Raw genomic sequence first — 21653 nt, 5'->3', positions numbered from 1 at the left:
TATTACATGAGAAAATTTTTAATATGTGTTATCATACTGATTATCACTTCCTTATTTTTTATTATACTAAAATAGTTGATAAGATTACACTTGAACATTGATATCATTGACTTACATTGTATTAAAAATGTGTTCTTTCAATAGTTACAGATTGTAGCAATATTTTATTTGATAATAGTTAATTCAGTGATACTGTTGTTGAATGTGAGGAATATTACTCAAGTATCATTTTAATATTCAAGACTTTCATGGTACATGTCAATAACAGCAATGATTCTGGTTTGTGTTAACAAAAAGAATTCAAAATTTGTGCCATTAAGATAATAAAGTGCCATCTATTGTTGAGATTACAAACATTTTGATAAACTTTTTTTGACATAATATCAAAATACGCAAAATATTTATTATTCAAGTGAAAGAAACTGAAGTGGCAACAAGTATAGATCTTAATTTTAACTATATAACTTTTAATGCGTTAACTATTTTCGTGTTAATTTTAATTTTTACAATGTGAAAGAAATCTTATTTATTGCTATATTTGCAAGTCATAAATCTGGTCATGTGAAGACACATGTCATTGTTGTTACCTGTTTAGTTTTAAATAATCATTGTGAGTCATTTCAATGCACGATTTGTAAATTAAATTATATATTAACTATTTTACTTGACCTTACTATCCACTTGATAGATTATAATGAATTTAAAGATTTGATAATAATTATTCTTTATATTAAACATCAAATTTCCAATACAGCATATATTAAACATTAAAATGCATTAACACAATTAGTTTATTATGCTAAAATTGATCTTGTTCGTTCAATTCGGTATAGGGCTCTTTTTACTTATCACTGATTATTGAAATCATTTCATTGTTTCTTAATTTTAACTCTATAATCAATATTACTTACTAATAATTATACCTTAATAAAGTTAAATTATATTTATTAGGTATTGGATGGATTGTGTATTAGTTATATCTGCTTATGTCATAAAATTTCAATACATTTTAAAATTATATTATGTATTAGCGATAATATTCATAGTCAAATTTATTTTCAATTGACTTAGGACTAATTAACGTTGATTTGCAAATTCAATATGTTAGAATGTATGCATATAAAATTTATACCATTCTTTTTCAGAGTTAATCATAGAGCAATTAGTTTTTTAAAATTACAACCATGAAGTACTGTCCGCCTAATATAACATTATCAGATGTGTGGGTAAATCATGGAATATCAGAATGTTTTATGGACACCGTTTCGTACACAGCAACTTTGAGTATTTTACTTATTTTTGGAACATTGCAATTGCTAATGTATATGAAATATTCGACTAGAGTAAATAATGCACAAGTAAATAAATCAAAATTATATATTATGCAAATATGTTTCACTATTTTGATACCAGTTTTGAGTGTTGTAAGATTTACTCTTCAAGCTACATATTTTAAAGAGCATGATCTATATGGATATATGGTAAGAAGTCATTAATTATTTTTGATATATGTGTAAATTATTTAAAATATTTTTTTTCATAGATATTATCAGTCGTTGCAACTGTGGTGATGTTTCCTTTTTCCATACTTTTAATACAATCGGAAAGACATTATTTATTACCATCCGTGCCCAGCAGAGGCCATGGATTGGTGTTACTAATATTTTGGACCTTAGTATTTATCTCAGAAAATTTAGTCCTTGTAAATATTAGAAATGCAAATTGGTGGTTTAATCTTAAGACGTAAGTTACAAAATATTTAATATCTGTTAAATTAAAACTATTTAAACTTATTATTTGCAGGCGTAGTGATCAGATAGAAATGCTACTATTTATTTTAAGATACATTTCTTGTCTTCTTGTTTTTGTTCTTGGACTTTGTGCACCAGGAATTAAACTGAATGTAGATTATATCACGCTTGATGATTCACATCATCCAGTTAGTTTACCAAGGGTAAATTTCATATTTCTGAAAATATTGTGACTATTGAAATATTGAAACAATTGAACATTTTTTGTGTTTCATTGTATATTTATCAAAATTATGTGTATAATAATAAAATAATGGAAAGTCATTACCTGAATAAAAAGGCTCATTTATATGTAACATTCATAATAAGACAATTTATTTATCAATTGTATTATAAACTTTAATTTCATTTTAGGATCGACGAGAAAATCAAGGTTCTACATTTAGTAATTTTTGGAGAAAGATTAAAATTCTTGCTCCATTTTTATGGCCAAAAAAAGATTTTCTTCTGCAATTTCGAGTCATATTCTGTCTACTTTTACTTCTAGCCGGGCGTGTTATTAATTTATATGTTCCAATATACAACAAGATGATTGGTAATGTAGCTAAATTCTTGTGAAAATTTGAAATATGATATGAATTTAAATTTTCTGTTGCAGTTGATAGCATAACTATAACTAAAATACATACAAAACTGGTATTCGAATGGGGATGGATTCTAGTTTATGTATTTTTTAAATTTCTCCAAGGGGGAGGCACTGGAGGAATGGGCTTGTTAAATAATTTAAGAAGTTTTTTATGGATTCGAATACAGCAATACACTACAAGAGAAGTCGAATTGGAACTCTTTAAGCATTTGCATAGCCTTTCATTGAGATGGCATTTAGGAAGGAAAACCGGAGAAGTAAATTAAAATCTATAAATATTTCCTGGAAATGGATGTATTTTTATGCACATAATTTTTGGTAATTTAGGTGTTGAGAGTAATGGATCGTGGAACAGACAGCATTAACAATTTACTGAACTACATTCTATTTTCTATTATGCCGACAATAATTGATATTCTAGTGGCGGTAGTGTTCTTTGTGTTAGCATTTAATGCATGGTTTGGATTAATTGTGTTTGTAACAATGGTTTTATATATAGGTGAGTTAATTAGTTTTTACATTTTTATTGAAATTCTATTATTTTGACTAAATTTTCAGTTATAACTATTTCTGTTACTGAGTGGCGTACAAAGTTCCAAAGAAGAATGAATTTGGCAGATAATGCACAAAAAGCAAGAAGTGTTGATTCTTTATTGAATTTTGAGACCGTTAAATACTATGGAGCTGAACAGTATGAAGTAAATTGTTACAAAGAAGCTATTATTAATTTTCAGGTAAAACTTTAAATGTTTGCTTTAAAACATCTGTTGAACAACTATCTAAATTTGTTTTAATATTTCAGAGTGAAGAATGGAAATCTTTAATAACAATGAATATTCTGAATACTTTACAAAATATAATTATTTGCACAGGTTTATTGGCAGGTTCTTTATTGTGTGTGCACATGGTTGTCGATGATCAAGGCCTAACAGTGGGAGATTATGTACTTTTTGCTTCATACATAATTCAATTATATGTTCCTCTTAATTGGTTTGGAACTTACTACAGGTATTATTAATAAATACTTTCTAAAATGAGATATTTTAAAAATAATTGTTATTACATTCCAGAATGATTCAAAAGAATTTTGTTGATATGGAGAATATGTTTGAATTAATGCGCGAAGAGCAAGAAGTTGTTGATATACCTGGTGCTAAAAACCTTGTCATAAATAATGGCGGAATAGAATTTTCTAATGTTAGTTTCAGTTACACTCCAGAACGAAGGGTACTTAAAAACATTAGTTTTCATGTTTCTGCTGGCAAGACATTAGCTTTGGTATAATATATTATATTATTTTATAAGAAAGTAAATACTTATATATGAATTAAATCTTATAGTTATTTTTGCTTAGGTTGGACCTTCTGGCAGTGGAAAAAGCACAATTATAAGATTATTATTCCGTTTTTATGATGTTGAAGGTGGTGTTATCTTGGTAGATGGTCAAAACATTAAAAGTGTAAAACAAGATTCCCTTCGTAATGCTATTGGTGTAGTGCCCCAGGATACTGTTCTCTTCAATAATACAATTAAATACAATATTCATTATGGTAGAGTGGATGCACCAGACACTGATGTAATAATAGCGGCTAAAAATGCTGATATTCATGAGAGGATTTTATCATTCCCCGACGGTTATGAAACTCAAGTTTGTGAAATTTGTTATTTTTGTAAAATTTAGGTCTAATGGTTATTTGTAATTAAATAATTTGAATCTTTTGGTAAAAAGGTAGGAGAAAGAGGTCTTAGACTTAGTGGTGGTGAAAAGCAAAGAGTTGCAATTGCAAGAACACTTCTTAAAGCACCACAAATTGTTTTATTAGATGAGGCCACGAGCGCATTAGATACACAAACTGAACGCAACATTCAATCTGCACTGTATCGAGTTTGCTCGAACAGAACTACAATTATAGTAGCACACAGATTGTCAACAATAATACACGCTGATGAAATTATTGTTCTTAGTGAGGGAGAGATTGTTGAAAGAGGAAGGTATTACCACATGAAACAACAATTAAGTAGTATTTTACAAATTTTATAAACAAGAGGAATATTTACTTTTATTGTTTTGAGGAGCAGTATTTTTCTGTTGAATATGTAAATTGATAATTTTCATTTTAATAAATTGTGGTAACTTTTTCAGACATGAAGACTTAATAAATGCGAATGGGGTTTATGCAGACATGTGGCAACAACAGCTCCAGGCTGATGATAATCATGATAGTGAGAATACTGAAGAAGTTAAGCCAAAATCGGAGGAACCAATTGTTGTTAATAGAAAACCACATAATCACCCATAATAAAATGTCAATATAAAAATAATATAGATTATTTTCTTTTATAGAGTATTTATGCATTTTTTATAATATACATATATATATATATATATATATATATATATATATATATATATATATATATATATATAGCATACATATAATATAATTATTTACGTGCTAATAGCTAAATATATTATATATTTATAGCCTTATCACTTAGAAGCATTTACCAAAAGGCTTCCACTAAACAGGTTTACCAAATACTATATGCATAATGCTCTTCTAGTTGCTTTTCAACGGTACTTCTATGCAATCAAGGTTGTATATAAATTTATGAGTTTTTGGACTTGACATTTCATATGTTTAGGAATTTTTCAAATATCTCGAGCGACTTGGATTTGGAAGTAAAAATAAAAGACAACATAATGCAATAAACATTTGAAAAATTTTGTTTAAATTTTAAATTTGTTTATTATTTCAAATTAAACGTGCTTTAATTTTTATTAGTTTTCGAAAATTGTGTGTAGTAGAATGAAGTTAATATTGTTAAAATCATAATGTGGAACAATAAACTAAATTGAATATTAAACATTCGATGGGTGGAAGCCAATCCTTGCCCACAAATGTAAAGATTTCAAATAAAGGTGTAAGGCGTACTGGAGGCGGTGAAAATATTAGAAAATCAAAAGTTAGTTGAATTATTACTTAAATAATGGTTTTAAATTTGTTATCAGAACTTCTTTTTAGGTTGTTAGAGATGATATATCAGAAAGTGTAGATACTTCTAGTCACACTGATATCTACACTAGCACCTCCGGTGAAGAAATTGTAAAGGAGCAGCTTGAGCAAATTATAAAGACTGTGAAATATACTGACAAATTAATTCGACCAACTAAATATCAGTATACATTGCAACGATTGAAACCTAAAGAAGTCAAACAATTAGTCCAGCGAGGTTCTGGTATTAGCATCGGTTCTTCCTCTGATAGTTGTGACAGATTAACTGAATCGTCAAAAGACAATAGTGCAGCGACAAACTATTACACTGAATCTGATGATCTAACAAGAAATTTTGACTCGGAATCTGTCGAATCAAACTTACGTTTGTGTCGTCGTTGTTGCTCTGATCAATCAAAATCGGTTTCTTCATATGGAGTAAATCAAGAAAGTAATTGCATTTGTTCAACAGAAAGTAATACGAGGATTCCAAAAACACAAAACATTGTATGTAATAAAAACAATATCAAACCATTAACTATTGTTGTCACTAATAAATTAAAAGAACCAGATAATTGTAGAAGCAAAGGATTGTCAGAAAGAAGATCAAAATATATTGATGACCAAAAAACAGATGTAAAAGCTCAAGCTAACATTAGACGTGAGGCTACTGAAGATCTACAAGACGAATCGACACATACCTTAGACCAACTGTGTTTGGGAAACCCACAAGACAAGAAATTGAACAGTGCCAATCAACCAACAAGTAGACATGTTGAACAAAATCGATATCATACTTTGCAAGAGAAAAAGTTAATTGATGATTTAGAACTTCAAAATATAATTGGTACACAAAAAGACAAAGTTAATATAAAATCAAAATTACCTGAAAACCCAAGTTTAGGTCGGGGCAATACACCAATTGAATTATATAAACAAGAAGTTAATAAAAAAAAACCTTCGCATTCAGATTCGTGTTTTTGTGCTCAACCTTGTGCTAACTGTTGTAAGTTTGAATCACCTACTAATAAGATCTCCCGCCTGCAGGAAAATTTAACTAAAACTACTTGCAATTGTGAAAAATCATATCAAGAATTTGATGAAACTTGTTCCTTGTGTAAGAGTTCTTTCAATGGGACCAAACTAAATAAATCGCATACTGATAAGGGTTTAAAACAGCAAGAGGAAATAGAGAAAAGGAAATTTAAAGATAATACTGTTTTCAAAAAATCCGGATCTCCCAAACAAAGGGATGCTATATGCATATGCGATATTGATGTAAATAAATGTATCTGTGAGCAACAAAACAGTATACAAGGATTTGATGAAGGCAATGTACAAGATTTTTCTAAAACAAGCAATTCTTTAGATGTTCCAAAATCTGTAAGATCACGTATAAAAAATTTTAATGCAGGCTTCAAGCACACTCCAGAAGATACTGGAATAAGAAGTGATTCCAATAATTCAAAATTAATACAAGTTTTTAATCGAGATTCTAATGAAAAAAGTTTTTACAGTTCGCCACGAAACTCTGAAAAATCAAGATACACGTGTATATGCAAAAATAAACTTTGCACTTGCCCTGCCTCAGAAGCAGTAAATAAGGATATTATCAATATTTACAACTCAAATAATTTCTCAAATGTGGCTACAGCTGAAATTGTATCCTGTGACGATCAGTTTGATAGTACTCCCATTTGGGAACCTCTTATGAGTGGCGACAAGAATTTATTTAGTATTGAAATTGCAAAAGAAATTCAAGCAAAGGCTAAATCTGCGAAAGAATCCAAACCTAATCATTTGAGAAAAGAACTTCCGTCTGGCAGCGGAAACAATTACAGCGTGAGACCAATAGACGTAATTTCAACAGTTGTTACAAAGGTTCCAAAAAGCAAGCCAAACAAACCGGTTTTGTTGGATGTTGAGATCTTTCCAACAATGGAACACCCAAACGGGCTGAAACCAAAACAGCACAAAGTTGTGGTCAAATCTTATGGACCATCCCGCGATAAGTACTGTGAAAATAAGTCAACGGCAGACGTCCGTTCCCATATTCCACGTTATAATTCTGATGTCGATAGACGCCTTTATAATAAATGTTGTGATTATTCAGATGATTGGGATACATATTTTGAACCAGAATCCGTGAATGACTCTAGAAATGGGCATTCAATAAATCAAAGTTATGCTCCACCAAGATTGAATAATGTAGGTCAAAGGTGCTCTTGCTATTGTTCGTATTGTAATGCTAACAAAAACAAGACGGCGACTGGAAATAGAATGCAACAGAGTAGCAGTCAGACGACTCCGTCAATTTACGGATCACGTGGTCCTTCGCCCGTTCCTTGCAACTGTTGCAAATGTCGAATGGGTTCGCCTCATCGTTTCAAAAATGTAAATCATCAAAAAGTGCACATGGATAGATCGACAAATACTTCGCAGAATAATTTATATAGAGGAAAACATTGTTCACGTAGCGAAGTTAATGGCATTTGCAGATGTTCCTGCACCTGCAACAAATATCTTCCACAAGCACCATCTCGTCAATACACTGAAAGCTCAAATATCAGTCCTAGATATTGTAATTTAACGTCACCCGATTATGATCGATCTCCAAATCAGGCAAGCAATTGCACATGTGATCATTGCATGAGAAATGATCCAAACATCGCAGTTCCAAACAGAGAATTTGATAAATTGCCTTACGAAAAGCATAAGAAATATGGAGAACTTGTTAATGAATTGCAGCATGAATTAGGTGCGCGTAAAATATTAAATAACATTGAAGAGGGTCATTTCAGAGGAAAATGTCGATTGAATGATAGTAATTCTTGGTCGAATAAAGATGAATTTTGTCGGAGCGATTGTGCTTTATATCAAGAGCGTATTAAAGAAAAACGAGAACAAGATCGAAAATGTTGCAGTTCAGCAGAGCACGATCGCCACTTAATCGAACGCGGACGAGTTGAAAAACATATATCCAAATTCAATAGCAATCAGGATTGTTGGACAGTACCGAAATGAATACTAAAATACGTTTTACTTAATTTTAATATGAATTGGAATCAAAATCTTTGTACATATTCAATTTTCTTGATTAATAATGCATTAAAGTCAAAAATATTTTATTAATACTATATTAATAATGAAGGAGATATTTGGATTCTGTGGCTCAACAAATTTTAAATTAAATTAAATTAGAACTTAGTGATTCACAATTGATTGCTATTGTTTTCTACATGAATAGTTCTAATTTTATTAATATATCTTAAAAGTCTGTATAGCAGTTGATAAAAAATCTTATTTGATGGCATAACAAATTATCAGTGAAAAAGTCGTGCAATATTGGAATATTTTGAATAAAAAAATGTACATGTAAGTTCTGATTTTAAAATTAATGGCAAGACTTTATTCAAAACTTATAACAAACACAGCAAATAATTGCACATATTGTTTACATACATTTATACCTACTTACATTCCAGTAACACAATGTTGTAACATAAATAACACAGAAATAAATACAATCAACACAATTATCACCCTGTTGACCTCAATAAATACATAACTTTAGTATTTACCCAACATTCTTTCTTAAATCTGAGAGATCACAAAATACTGTTGTGAAAAATAAATATTATACAGCTACCGATTCCGCAAATTAATGCCGGTTACATCCTGCGTTTCTTCCTATTCTTTCTATATCCTTTTCCAAACCAACCGGCTTGTATTTTATTAGATTTGTCATCAATTTTCTCTTCTTCATTTTCTGCTAAAGAATCACTATCATCTGACTTCACTTTAGCGTTAGTGAGTTCTTCAGATATTTTAGTTTTTAATTTTACCTCATTTTTTAATGTATTTTCAACTTTATTATTTAATTCCTCATCTTCAGAACTGTCTGTATAATCACAGCAAACACAAAAAATTGATTTACCTTTTCGTTCAACTTTAATTCTGAAAAAATCTTGTTCTCTCTTATAAAATAGACAAATGAAACTATGATAGTTTTCCTGGCAAAAATCACATTCAACTTGTTTGGGTTTTTGTTGACTTATATCATATTCATTGTTTGTAATATATGATTCAGGGTCTTCTTCCTTCTTTTCGCTCTTTTTATTTGTTAATGAACTTCTTTTGTTCTTTTTTTTAATGACAGCATTTTCAGAGGCAAAATTGGTCTTAATATCTTGATAGGCTGTGTTTTCGGCAACTGAAATATTTTCATTTATGGGTATAATGCTATGTAATCCGCTGTAAACTAGCTTTGAATGTCCTAACTGCGGTTCTATTCTTTGATTTAGAGTAGCATAATAATTCATTAGTGCTTCATAATATCCAAATGTAAATGGATGGGATATGCTCTCAGAACTTATATATGATTGTTGTACAGGATTCATAAAAATACGATTTAACAAATTTTGTTGGGAAATTTGTGATATGCTATTTATGTGAAAGTCATGCTGATAATTTGGAGGAATAAAATTATTTAAATATTTACTTCGAGAAGTAAATTTTATACTAGGGTCATATTTATTATGACAAACTGTTGTCCTATTAAAGTCTTGTGGATCATCAGCCGCCACTAATTTTATTTTTTTCGGTGCTATTTCCGTTTCTGAATTTTCAATCTTGACAATGTGAGACTTTATATTATCTTTATTATTTGGTGATTTAGTTGAATTGAGTATACTGTCTATTGAAAATAGAGATGATTTTGTTGGGGAGACTAAAATAGATTGATTAGGAAATATTTTATCATCTAATACTACTTTTGTATTACCCTGAACTTCATCATTTAAATCATGAGATGATTCAATAATATTTAAATTAATGTTATTATCAGGCAATGTTTCTAACTTGGTGCAATAGTTAGAGTGTTTTAAATGTTTATCACAGGCTGTAGGACTATTATTTATACTAAAATTATGATTTGGAATTATAGATAATGAGTCTTGATCATTTAATAAACTATTACAACTAATATTTTGTTGATCCACAATAATATTATTGGAATCATTATTTTTCAAAATTTGCTCATAATCATTACTAGAGTCACATGGGTCAATCTTGACTTTATCTACTTCAGTTTTAATTTCTGATGCTTCACTATTCTCAACTTTATCATGTTCCATGGTAATATTTTTACTTTTGCAATCTACTTCAACATCACATTCAGATTTGGCAATATAAGATTCTGTTGCCTCAATTTTAATATTTTCTTTTGACACTTTGCATTTTGTTAAAACAGGCTGTGTTGTAGTATGTTGCTCCTCCTCTTGCAAAGGTGTTGCATGCGCAAACAATGGATCTTTGTGCCTTTCGTACGTAGGAATATCAATTTGTAATCCTGCCATTAATCTTTTTATCACTTCGTCACATCGACCATTAATTTTTAATATGGCACATTCGTCTTTTGGTGTCCATTGAAGATTAACTATATAAATTTTTGGTCGTTTTTTGGCTGGTCTATCCATAGCCCAAAGCCATGGATATCGTTTTAAGACCTAGTGAATAATTATGTAACTCCATAAATAAATCTGTAAAGTAATTGTTATAACTGGGTAAAATATGCTCACCTTTAAACTGGAACCTAAACACAAAATCACATCTGCCTGTTCTGAATGTCTAATCGCACCTTTCCAATTTAAGGGCCATGGTAAAGTACCTCTTTCACCAAAATGGACTATAGAATCGACTAATGCATCTCCACAATGCCTGCATTTTCTTCTTGTTTTGTGAGCATATCGACCTGTTAATTCTGTTGTGTCAAAAAGCCTCCAATAAGGCCTAGTCGGTTGACATTTTCGACAAACTTCAATGTACATATTTCCATGAACCTGACAATAAAAAAATTGTTATACCATACAAATTTCTAGTTTTATCAGTTTTGTGATTCAATGTATGCATTTTTTCAATGTATTTGAAAAATCAAATAGTTATTTTATCTGGACATACCTCTGACAAAGCAGCTTTAGGAAGACCAGACCGCAAATGTAAACCATCACAATTTTGTGACACAATATATCTAGAACATCATTAAATATTACATATTTTTGTGGACAATATTTGTATTTTAATACTTACTTCACAAAACCCTTTTTATGTAATTCATACAATGCCATATGTGTCAGAGTAGGTTCAGCCAGTGAGAGATCATGATTGCCTATTTCTTTTCCTTTCTGTAGTAAAGTCCAAATTCCTTGTGAGCCACGATAATCTGGTATTTGAGCTGATGTACTGATGCCAGCACCAGTGTAAACCTGTTTATATTGATAATGAAGTAAGAATTAATATAAAGTATATAACATGAATTACAGAAAATTGAAATTTCGGCACAAATATTCTATATACTCACTATTAGGTGATTAGCTTTCGATACAGCCTCAATTAGTAATTTGCATTTATCACCTAGTAGGTCAGGAGGATCTTCAACTTCTTGACATCTATCTTTAATTTTTTTGGTTCTAGCTTGTCTTGATTCTATTTCTGCAATTTCATCTTCACAAGTTAACAACAATATTCTTTCATCTTCTGTTCGTTGTGATTCACACTTTTGAAGAATAAGAGCAACCTAAAAATTTAACTTCTTCAGTATAAATCAACTCTTTTTATATGTGAAAGTTTTAATAAGCTGTAGTATCAATGTATATATTATATATATGGAATAATATTGCATATATTTGTACTAGATTAGATATTTTTTTGAATGAGATTTTGTATTAAATTATTTTCTTACGTTATAAGTAGAGGTATTGAATTGTTGAAAATAGTTTTTTTATGAACACAAGATGTAAAGAAAATAGGGCATTTATTAACCACATGCAATATTATTTCATTATGAACATTTATAGGCTTAGTAGATCATAGGGGATATCAAAACTAATTCTGACCCTTTTTATGGAAGCTTTTTTTTCTTTCTTGGCACAGAGTTTTGGGATTTGAATACATTTTCGTTTAGAAACTCCTGATAATAACAAATTTGTCTCCATATCTAGTTAATATGGAAGTACCTAACCCATATAATTCAAACTTGTATATCAAAATCTTTTCGCTTAATTATCACTCCAATAAATTATCCCCCCTTTTCACCTGCGATTAATAAGAAAAAAATTGTCCATGTTTTCCTAATTAATTTTCAGTAATCGAAAAATTTAATAACATTTACAAATGTTTATGTTTGCTTAAAATTTTGGGTTGGCAAGAATTGATTTTTGACTTTTTCTCAATGGAACATGGCGGATCGCCAGTCGTAGTTCGAATCCGATGTCGAATGCAAATGTTGAACAAGTGAAAAAGTTTGTTTTCACCTCAAAAAATAGAAAGGCTTGTAACGAAACCGGTGATCAATTGGAAATAATTATTCCAGAAGTTAGTAGAAAATTTTGCTATATATTTTACTATTTATATATTATACGACATTTTTGAGGTTATGTCGTTGTGTAATAATTGCATTAATGTACTATACATTGTTCTAGTTGCTGCAAGCTGGTTATTCTTTTTATACGTGGCCATCAGCTCCTATTTTAGCTTGGTTTTTGTGGGAAAGAAGAAACGAGTTAAAACTTAAAAACGTACTTGAAATCGGCTCTGGAACTGCATTACCAGGTAAGGTTAACGCGCTATAAATTAATGGAATCGATGCAAATAACATCATACACATTTAAATTCGCTTCTTTATATATACAATATATGTCCTCTGTCTCTAGGTGTGCATTTACTACTATTTTCTAATACCCCTTTACACACCACTTTAGTTCGGCGTCAAATAGATTTAGAGTTGTAATAGATTACAATTGAATCAGATTAAATTTAAATAGGACATTAATATATTCTCATATTGTCTAGGAATTGAATTGATAGATTTCTGATTACAATTAAATTTATAGTCTTCATATAAATGTTTTTCAAAATTTAATTTGCTAATGTTGTTCATGTTCATTCTTAGGAATTTTAGCGGCTAAGTGTGGCGCAAGAGTGACTCTAACAGATAGTAGTACTTTGCCAAAATCCCTCGCTCATTTACATCACTGTTGCGTACTGAATGGTCTCACACCTGATATTGATATTAAAGTAGAAGGTTTAACTTGGGGACTTTTCTTAAATTCCAATATTTTAAACCTTGGCCAAATAGATATCATTCTAGGTTCAGATTGTTTTTATGAACCAACAGTTTTTGAAGACATACTTGTTACAGTGTCATTTATTTTGTCAAATAATATTCATTCGAAATTTTTCTGCACTTATCAGGAAAGGAGTTCAGATTGGAGTATCGAAGCACTTTTAAAAAAGTGGGATCTGAAGTGCTCAGTTATTAACATTCATAGCGTGGGTGCTGAATCTGGTATTAGCATTCAAGAGTTGATGGGAGATCACTCCATACACTTGTTGGAAATTACACACATTTAATTATTTAGTTATTCATTGTAACGGCTTTCAAATGACTGTGTCCCAGGTTATACGTTCTGCAAACAAACTTTTTGTTGGCAACATTCCTTGGACGGTAAGTCATCGTGAATTGAAGAAACATTTTGCAGAATTTGGACACATTTCATCAGCAAGTGTCGTTTTTGATAAAGCTTCTGGCATTTCCAAAGGTTTTGGATTCGTTCAGTTTAGTGCCAAAGGTGGCATCCAGAACGCACTAAATAAACAAGTCCATAATTTAGAAGGAAATGTTTTAAATATTAAAGCCGTTTGAAATTAAAATTTACCATAAACTTTTGTATTAGTAGTTGATTAGAATAAGAAAATAAATTTATTCAATAATGGCTGAATGCATGGATGATCTATCTGATTTTGACACTGATCAGTGCTGCATTGATGATGAATTGGTTTCAAAATTCAATTCAGCTGCAAGTTTTTTACCTCAAATTGCATCTAATTTGGATTCATCAGTTTTGCTTCAATTATATGCATTTTATAAACAAGCCAGTATCGGCAGTTGTAATATTCCTAAACCTAGCTGGTTTCGAACACAAGACAAAATGAAGTGGGAAGCTTGGTCATCTTTGAAAGATATGCCAAAAGAAATTGCTATGGAAAAATATATTGCCACAATATCCAAGATTGATAGCACCTGGTTAAGTGAGTCAACATCACAAGAGAAGTCTAAAAGCTGGGCAGCAGTTTCAACTTTTACATTGCCAGATACAATCACAAATGAAACAGAAAAAACTATTTTTGATTACTGTAAAGAGGGCAATATTGCTCAATTTTCCTTGCTTCTCAAAAACACAGAAAGGAACATATTGGACACACAAGGTTTAGGTTTGATACATTGGGCTGCAGATAGAGGACATTTGGCAATTATTAAACTTTTATTAATGAATGGTCATGATATTAATTTAATTGATGGTGATGGTCAAACTGCTTTGCACTATGCAGTAAGCTGTGGACACAGAGATTGTGTTGAATATCTGTTAGAAATGGACATCGACTGTAATGTAAAAGATGATGATGGAACATTAGCTGTTGAACTTACTGATGATGATGAATTAAAGAAAATGTTACGCAAAGGTCATTATGATGAATAAAATGTAGCCTACGTTTTGAATAAATGTACAATTAGTATAAAGCCTTTTTATTTTCTAACTTTATTATCTATTGATTTTGCAAAATTCGATTTTTGAATTTTAATTTTGATCTTTAGGATAACATTTTATTAATTATTATTAATATTACTGATAATATGGGATTCAATTTAAAACCACCTGCATATGCACACTGTAAATGCCTTTTTTCTTATTAAGGTATCTATAATATTCTCTAAATAAGTTTTTTTTACAGATTATTTCTGTCATTTTATATTGATACAGAAATTATTATACCTATTGATTAAAATTAATTAATGACCTTAATAATTATAAAGTCAAGCTTCAATTTAAGTTCAACATAGAATATCTTAATATTTTTTGAAACAAATATGATAACGATAGATATTAATTATGATTATAAGCAGTCATTTTTGCAATGTGGAAAACAATTTCAGCTAATTAATAGTATACAGTGTAACATAGAAGAGATTCTACAAAAATAATTGGGTAAATAAATATTCAGCTAAAATTCATTTTTAATCATTCTAAAAATGAAGCATGTTTATGTATTTATTTTAATTTATGCATTTTGAAGTTATGACTAAGAATATTATATTTTTTTTTTAAATCGTCGGTAATTTGAATGAGTGACTATGAAAAGCATGCATAGTTCGATCGAAAATAAAAATTGTAGTACTAGTAGTAGTAGTAGTAGTAGTTCATAATGTTAAAAACTTCGTATGAAATTTGTAGTATAAATTCTCTACAACTAATTAAGCATTCAATTGACTATTGTTTTTAATTATAAACAAGTGGACATTTTCGCAGCGCATGCGCTACGCCAATATACGTATGGATGTGTCGAGTACTTTGTGAAATAGAGACAGTGCTATGAGCAAAGATGCAAAGAACAGAGAAAGTTCTAAACCACTCTAGAATCAATAATTCTGAAAACAGCAAAATTGCACATCTGACATTTGAAACTGTAATCATTTGAATAGTGTAATTGAGAAAATTTCATTAAACGACTTATAAAAATGTGATAAATTTTACCATACTATATGGCGCATTTGAACGGTCCCAACCGATGTAAAAGGTCTTAGATCCAAACGCATAATATTCATATCAAATGTTAGTGATACACGCATAATTATATAAAGCAAGTTGTGATTTGTAATTATAGCACCATTTAATTTAATTAAAAAAGAACACTATGTATTGCATTTTATAAAAATTCAGACGTGGAAAATGAATGTAAATAAAACGATTTGGATTTACTTTCCAATCGGTGAGTAAACTTGATATGTCCTTTGATTTACGGTACGAATTCAAAGCACTGGGGTGAATCTTATAAAATTCATATAATGTATTTTTCTTATAATTAAAATTACATTTCAGTTTTCCTGTTATTATTTCAATTTCAAATTTCTATGGCCTATTTATGTTTCCCTAGTAAGTCTGACCTGGTTTGCAAAAAATGTTTTTACTCTTTTTTTTATAATGCGTGTTCTCTTTAGTTGATGATAGTCGATGTTTTGATGATCTTTAACATTAATACTTGAATAACAACGCAAATCTAACAGAAGATCTACAATTTCAGTGTGTTTGGCGCTAACATATCTACCACTAACAAATGCAGAATGTCAAAGTAAGCAATTTCAATTATTTCCACTCTTTAATCGCTTTTGATAATAATATTTTTTCTGAGGTTTGTGACATAATTTCGCATTTTTATATAAATTGCATGCCGATTTAAAAAAAGCACCAATCAGAATTAATTTACTCCTGTTACTCGCTTGAGGAAGTTAAACTTATTTTTGTTCATTAATTATACCTTATTTATCTTTTATATAAAATTTAGTAACCACAGCTGTCTTCTATCATTAATATTTTTTTATTATATTTGTCATATTATGATCCGAAGCCGCATCATAAATATCTACTATAAATATAGGTCGTGCCTACTTCTCTACTACAAAAATATCTGATATTTATTAATAGGAACCCAGGGACATCATGAAATACTCATATTAAACAAAGTATTTATAATTTTATAAGGGCAATTTAAATTTTAAACTATCGATTCATTTTTTTTAAATTTCAAATCACATATCACTAAAACATAACACGTGTTTCTTTGTTTTCAAAGGTTTCTCATAACTTGCATTTCATATTTATCATGAACAACTGCTTAACCAGTTAACTGTGATGCACACTTAAATAAAATGCCACTTTGCATCAAAATATTCTGAACATCCTAGAATTTGAGAATTTTTCTTTACAAAAATTGCAATTTAATGGTCAAAACCTTGTATACCTGATGAGTATACACAAAATTATGCCACTTTTTCATGACGAGTATATTCGTCAACTACAGTTAACCATGGTTAATTTAATTTCGATTCATTATTATTTGTTCTATTTTTCTTAACTTTAAACTAAAAAGTAAGAAATACCGTTAAATTTTTGAGTTCATTTTGTCTCAAAGTTTTAGAGTCGAATTTTAAAATTAGGATTATTTATTATTTTCACAAAATCATCGAATTTATATTATTAACTAGCAATTAGTCTTTAGTGTTATTATATAGGAATAATGATTTTGATTTTCATATTGAAGAGTTTTTATTATATATTACCTTTTATAATTATTTTTAGATGGATGATAGAAATATTTATATTGTATTGTGCATGTTATTATATACATACCTGCAAGTTAGTGTTATCATGCTTAATTAATGTTCAATTTAGGCATGATTTGTGTAAATCCTTCCACGCAAATATGTTATTTTTACATTCCAACATAATTAGGGATTTTATTACTTCTGCATATTATTTTCTTATTTAAATATCAAATAAGTTTGATCTATTGCGTAGATTTTTTTAATTGTTTTTCCAACTCGTATTCATCTACCATTACTTTAAACTTTTAATAGTTTAGTTTAATGCAACCTTTTTGATTTTAAAACTTTTAAAAGTAACCTTTTTACTAAGGTTCTATCTATTTCATTTCATCTACAATAGACTTGGACTTTCAACGTTTTGCTTAAGGTATCCTCAAATATTTTGGATTTACCACTTAAGAAGGAAATAGTTTGATCACTTTATTTATCATAAACATCATAAAGTAATTAAAATCTATATTTAGCCCGATCTATTTACTGCTATGAGTGCGACAGTTGGACAGATCTTCGCTGCCGAGATCCTTTCAACTATACCGCTCTGCCGCGAGATCAGCCGCCGCTGATGACATGTAACGGCTGCTGCGTCAAAATGGTTCGGCACAGCAAGTCCCGTAAGTTGATATAATATCAAAACGGTATGTGTCGTGAATTAAATTCTGCTTCAAAGCTATACTTTGATGTAGACATTTGAAAAAGTCCTAAATAGAGTTTAACCACTGTAATGCTTACGGCCGTTCGCGCAAAACTGGCAAATTTGCATAGGAACAAACTCAGTTCATTCACAGGAATTTTTGAACTTATCGAAACTTGTTGGATGATCGAATCACCAAAAGAGATTTATAAAATTTTATAATATATACTAATGTAAAAATGTCAATAACTTCAGTACTTCAAATATAATTATACTCGTACATCAACACGTTTTTTGGGCCTCTGACTCGATTATTTCATTTGATATTATATATTAAACAATACTATATTTTTATATTGTTAATTTTATAGTAGTATTTACATTCTAAACGCATTGCAATAATAAAAAAATAATAAATTTTTAAAAAATGTGAGCATTAAAAGTGCTTAATCTATTACTGTTTGAGCTTAAACTTTATTCCCAAAAATTGCAGATTAGGATTGTAAAGTTAGTAAGCTCAAATAGTGACGAAGACAACCTAGCGGTTAACCACTTTTTTTGCTATTGCTATATGCTATATTATGGATACACGAAAGGCGATTTTTGCTTTAGATTATATTTGAGATCTATAACCTCAAATAGAAGTTTGATATCATAATACTTGATACCAAGCCTGACCGAGGTTGGGATTAATCCTAGGCTGGCTCGATTTATTATTGATCTAAACATAGATAAAAGAGATATAATAATATTATGCAATCACCAAGTAATTTTATATTAAAATCTAAGAATGTGATATCAAGATAAAAACTGTTAAATTATACATTTACCGATAGTTAGCAGGCTCATTTATTTCAAATGTATTGAAAAATTTATATGTTACAGTACTACATTAGTCGTTTGTTTATTTGTTTGCACATTTCATTGATTTTGACCTGTTTTGATATTTTTAAATTGATACTTAAAACTATAATTCTGCCAGTTTAAGATATTTAAATCCTTACTACGGCATTAATTTAATTAAGACAAAAACCATTTTTTCACGCTTTTTCTTTCTGGATGAATCTTGATATATTTTTAATGCTCTTATGTAATTAGTATTATAACTATTACATTGGAGGGATGCTAAGATTAAATTTTAAAAAAATCATTTATGCATTGCCCTACTTACATAAATTGCATTAAAGTGCAACTAAATAAATCATGATAAACTTCTTGTACAGAAGGTAATTTCGAATTATAATATAAAAGTTTCAGCGCTACTGTAATTAAAGGTAATTACTAAAGTTCTGTTTTAAACATTTTATTTTGTGTGTGGTTTATAATACTTTAGGTTTTGTTTTAAAATAAATTTCATAAATCACATTTCTGTTTAATTTGAAACTATCACTTAGATCTCTAAACATTCTATACATATAAAAAAAGTTTGATCACTTGTTAATTTGTAAACATATTTGGAAATTGTGTTGTAATAAATTATTTTATTATAGAGATGTTTAATTACGTTCTGGCTCGTTTTTCATATGTAAATAAATTACAGTCCAGACGATTTATTTGATAGACGAGATTTCTAAGTCGTTCCATATTAACACTTACGGGACGGCACCTATTTCAAAATAATCTACTGTACCGGCTGTAAACTTGATTTCATTGAGTATGTTATGCAATTTGTGTGATAAAAATTGGTGGTCATTGAAGGACACACATTTATAATATTAATTTATTTTTGATCATTTTATAAAGAATGGTGACGTTTAGAACAATTTCCAAAATGCATAGCTGGTTGATTTTGACATGTTTTACAATAAAATGTTGTTTGCCGCCTTCCTCCTGGTGCTTTTCAACAATACAATCTCTTTTTCTTTCTCTCGCATTTAGAATATGCCACTGATTAGTCAGTATATTTGTTCATTTTTGTGCTGCCGTAATGGTTTGATTTTTCTATTATATTGTCTCATAATTCATTTGTAACATATAAAGTAAAATAATCTATTGGATGTCTTATATTGCTTGGTATTTGTAGTCGAGGTGTTTGTTGATGTATGTCAAACTCGATTATTGAAGGAGATTCGGCACAATCGCTAATGTCTTTCTACTCTTCTTCGAATTGCCAAACTTCTTCTTTTTGTTGGTAGGATGATACCATCATCACATTCATCACTATCTTCGGTGCGAATAGTAATTTCGTAAAATTTGTCTGTATGAATGTCTATTTGAATCTCATCTTCACTACTGCTTAATTCACAAAATTTACCAATCGCTTTGCCATATTTAAAAGCGCTCGGTCGTTTTATATATTAAAAAAAAGACTATATAGCAAAGAAAAAGGCTGAAAATACTACTAAAATAACTTAAAATTATTTTCAAAATACATCACTGTTTATCACTGCTATATGTAATTTATTCAACTTTTTTATGCAAATTGAGTCATTGTTTATAAAATAGCCTGTGCCTCACAGAGCATGTTTGTCCACTTAGGTGGACAGCCGTCCCCAAAGTGTTAAAAGGGGTTTTTGTTTTGGAGAAAATAGTACCTACTAGTCGTTGTAATCAAAACGTTTTGTCCGATAGAAGTATTGAGTGATGGTCAGTCAGATTTATTATAGTACCTATTTTCATTTTGAGTGGATGATCGTATCATCCACTAGCTAGGATTATAGTCGAAAGAAATTCATGTTTTTATTGATGTTATGCCCGATTACTAGACTTTGTTTATACATATGTCAACAACAAATTTAAGTTATCTTTATATAAGTTTAATATACTTATATTAAAGATATTGATAACACTAATTTACTCCATGGTAGAAAAATGTCATCACAAACGACATAAAGAATACTGAATAAAATTTGATTTTACCGAGATATTATCCGAAACGTATGGATAACTAATAAATTCTTGATATATATATATATATATATATATATATATCTATATATATATATCTATATATATATATATAAAATATTTTCCGAATTGTCAGTTGTTTTTCGAATTTTCCAGCGTACGAGGTGGTCCGGCGCACGTGCACGTCGCAGCTCCAGATAAACCTGTTCATGGTGGACCACGTGTGCATGATGGAAAGTTCAGGATCGGGCCACATGTGTTTCTGTGAGGAGGACATGTGCAATAGCTCGCGCTCACTGTTCAGCTCATCTTCCGATCCTTTAAAGTGGCTTTTAATATCCTTATCCCATGTGACGTTAGGGCTTGTGTGCTTAGCTTACAGGTAGACTTGTAGTTTAGATACAGTTTCTAGTTTGTCTTTATCTTATTTTTAAAACTGATGTCCCGAATCACACACAAAGATAATCTTTGTCTTTACAAGGTTATGGACGACATTTGTACGTATCCAATGATTGAAAGCAATCAAATATCGTTTACTACTATGGTAATTATTGAATTAGAACTT

The 21653-nt window shown here is 29.7% G+C and overlaps 6 protein-coding genes across 6 annotated transcripts; 5 read left to right on the top strand and 1 right to left on the bottom strand.

Annotated features, from left to right (window-relative positions):
• Positions 1 to 309: 309 nt before the first annotated feature.
• On the top strand, positions 310 to 4697 carry LOC113373587 (ATP-binding cassette sub-family B member 6, mitochondrial). The gene is made up of 13 exons (XM_026613876.1): positions 310 to 610; positions 1146 to 1481; positions 1544 to 1743; positions 1804 to 1954; positions 2166 to 2346; positions 2410 to 2654; positions 2725 to 2896; positions 2956 to 3131; positions 3200 to 3405; positions 3468 to 3675; positions 3752 to 4045; positions 4127 to 4389; positions 4541 to 4697. The coding sequence occupies exons 2-13, from the start codon at positions 1185 to 1187 to the stop codon at positions 4695 to 4697; spliced, it is 2550 nt and encodes an 849-aa protein (XP_026469661.1). The 5' UTR covers positions 310 to 610; positions 1146 to 1184.
• Positions 4698 to 8899: 4202 nt separating this feature from the next.
• On the bottom strand, positions 8900 to 12422 carry LOC113372430 (NAD-dependent protein deacetylase Sirt7). The gene is made up of 6 exons (XM_026612760.1): positions 12287 to 12422; positions 11752 to 11967; positions 11481 to 11656; positions 11352 to 11421; positions 10973 to 11233; positions 8900 to 10900 (listed from the first exon to the last, which is right to left on the bottom strand). Exons 1-6 carry the CDS (start codon positions 12383 to 12385, stop codon positions 9065 to 9067), a joined length of 2658 nt encoding a protein of 885 aa, XP_026468545.1. The 5' UTR covers positions 12386 to 12422; the 3' UTR covers positions 8900 to 9064.
• A 123-nt stretch (positions 12423 to 12545) lies between these two features.
• On the top strand, positions 12546 to 13837 carry LOC113372432 (methyltransferase-like protein 23). Its single transcript, XM_026612762.1, has 3 exons — positions 12546 to 12764; positions 12872 to 13001; positions 13342 to 13837. The coding sequence occupies exons 1-3, from the start codon at positions 12660 to 12662 to the stop codon at positions 13800 to 13802; spliced, it is 696 nt and encodes a 231-aa protein (XP_026468547.1). The 5' UTR covers positions 12546 to 12659; the 3' UTR covers positions 13803 to 13837.
• LOC113372433 (SRA stem-loop-interacting RNA-binding protein, mitochondrial-like) lies at positions 13811 to 14121 on the top strand. Its single transcript, XM_026612763.1, has one exon. It carries the CDS (start codon positions 13834 to 13836, stop codon positions 14092 to 14094), a length of 261 nt encoding a protein of 86 aa, XP_026468548.1. The 5' UTR covers positions 13811 to 13833; the 3' UTR covers positions 14095 to 14121.
• Positions 14040 to 14935, top strand: LOC113372431 (acyl-CoA-binding domain-containing protein 6-like). The gene has a single exon (XM_026612761.1). The coding sequence runs from the start codon at positions 14162 to 14164 to the stop codon at positions 14927 to 14929; it is 768 nt and encodes a 255-aa protein (XP_026468546.1). The 5' UTR covers positions 14040 to 14161; the 3' UTR covers positions 14930 to 14935.
• Positions 14936 to 16125: 1190 nt separating this feature from the next.
• LOC113372324 (protein quiver) lies at positions 16126 to 21531 on the top strand. Its single transcript, XM_026612647.1, has 4 exons — positions 16126 to 16217; positions 16530 to 16577; positions 18075 to 18221; positions 21245 to 21531. The coding sequence occupies exons 1-4, from the start codon at positions 16178 to 16180 to the stop codon at positions 21472 to 21474; spliced, it is 465 nt and encodes a 154-aa protein (XP_026468432.1). The 5' UTR covers positions 16126 to 16177; the 3' UTR covers positions 21475 to 21531.
• The last annotated feature ends 122 nt before the right edge of the window (positions 21532 to 21653 follow it).

The sequence above is a fragment of the Ctenocephalides felis genome, unplaced genomic scaffold (assembly GCF_003426905.1).
Source record: "Ctenocephalides felis isolate EL2017-DRISC unplaced genomic scaffold, ASM342690v1 CF-g0.4_SCAFFOLD_01604, whole genome shotgun sequence".
Lineage (NCBI taxonomy): Eukaryota > Metazoa > Arthropoda > Insecta > Siphonaptera > Pulicidae > Ctenocephalides > Ctenocephalides felis.
This window is presented reverse-complemented; position numbering and strand designations above follow the sequence as displayed.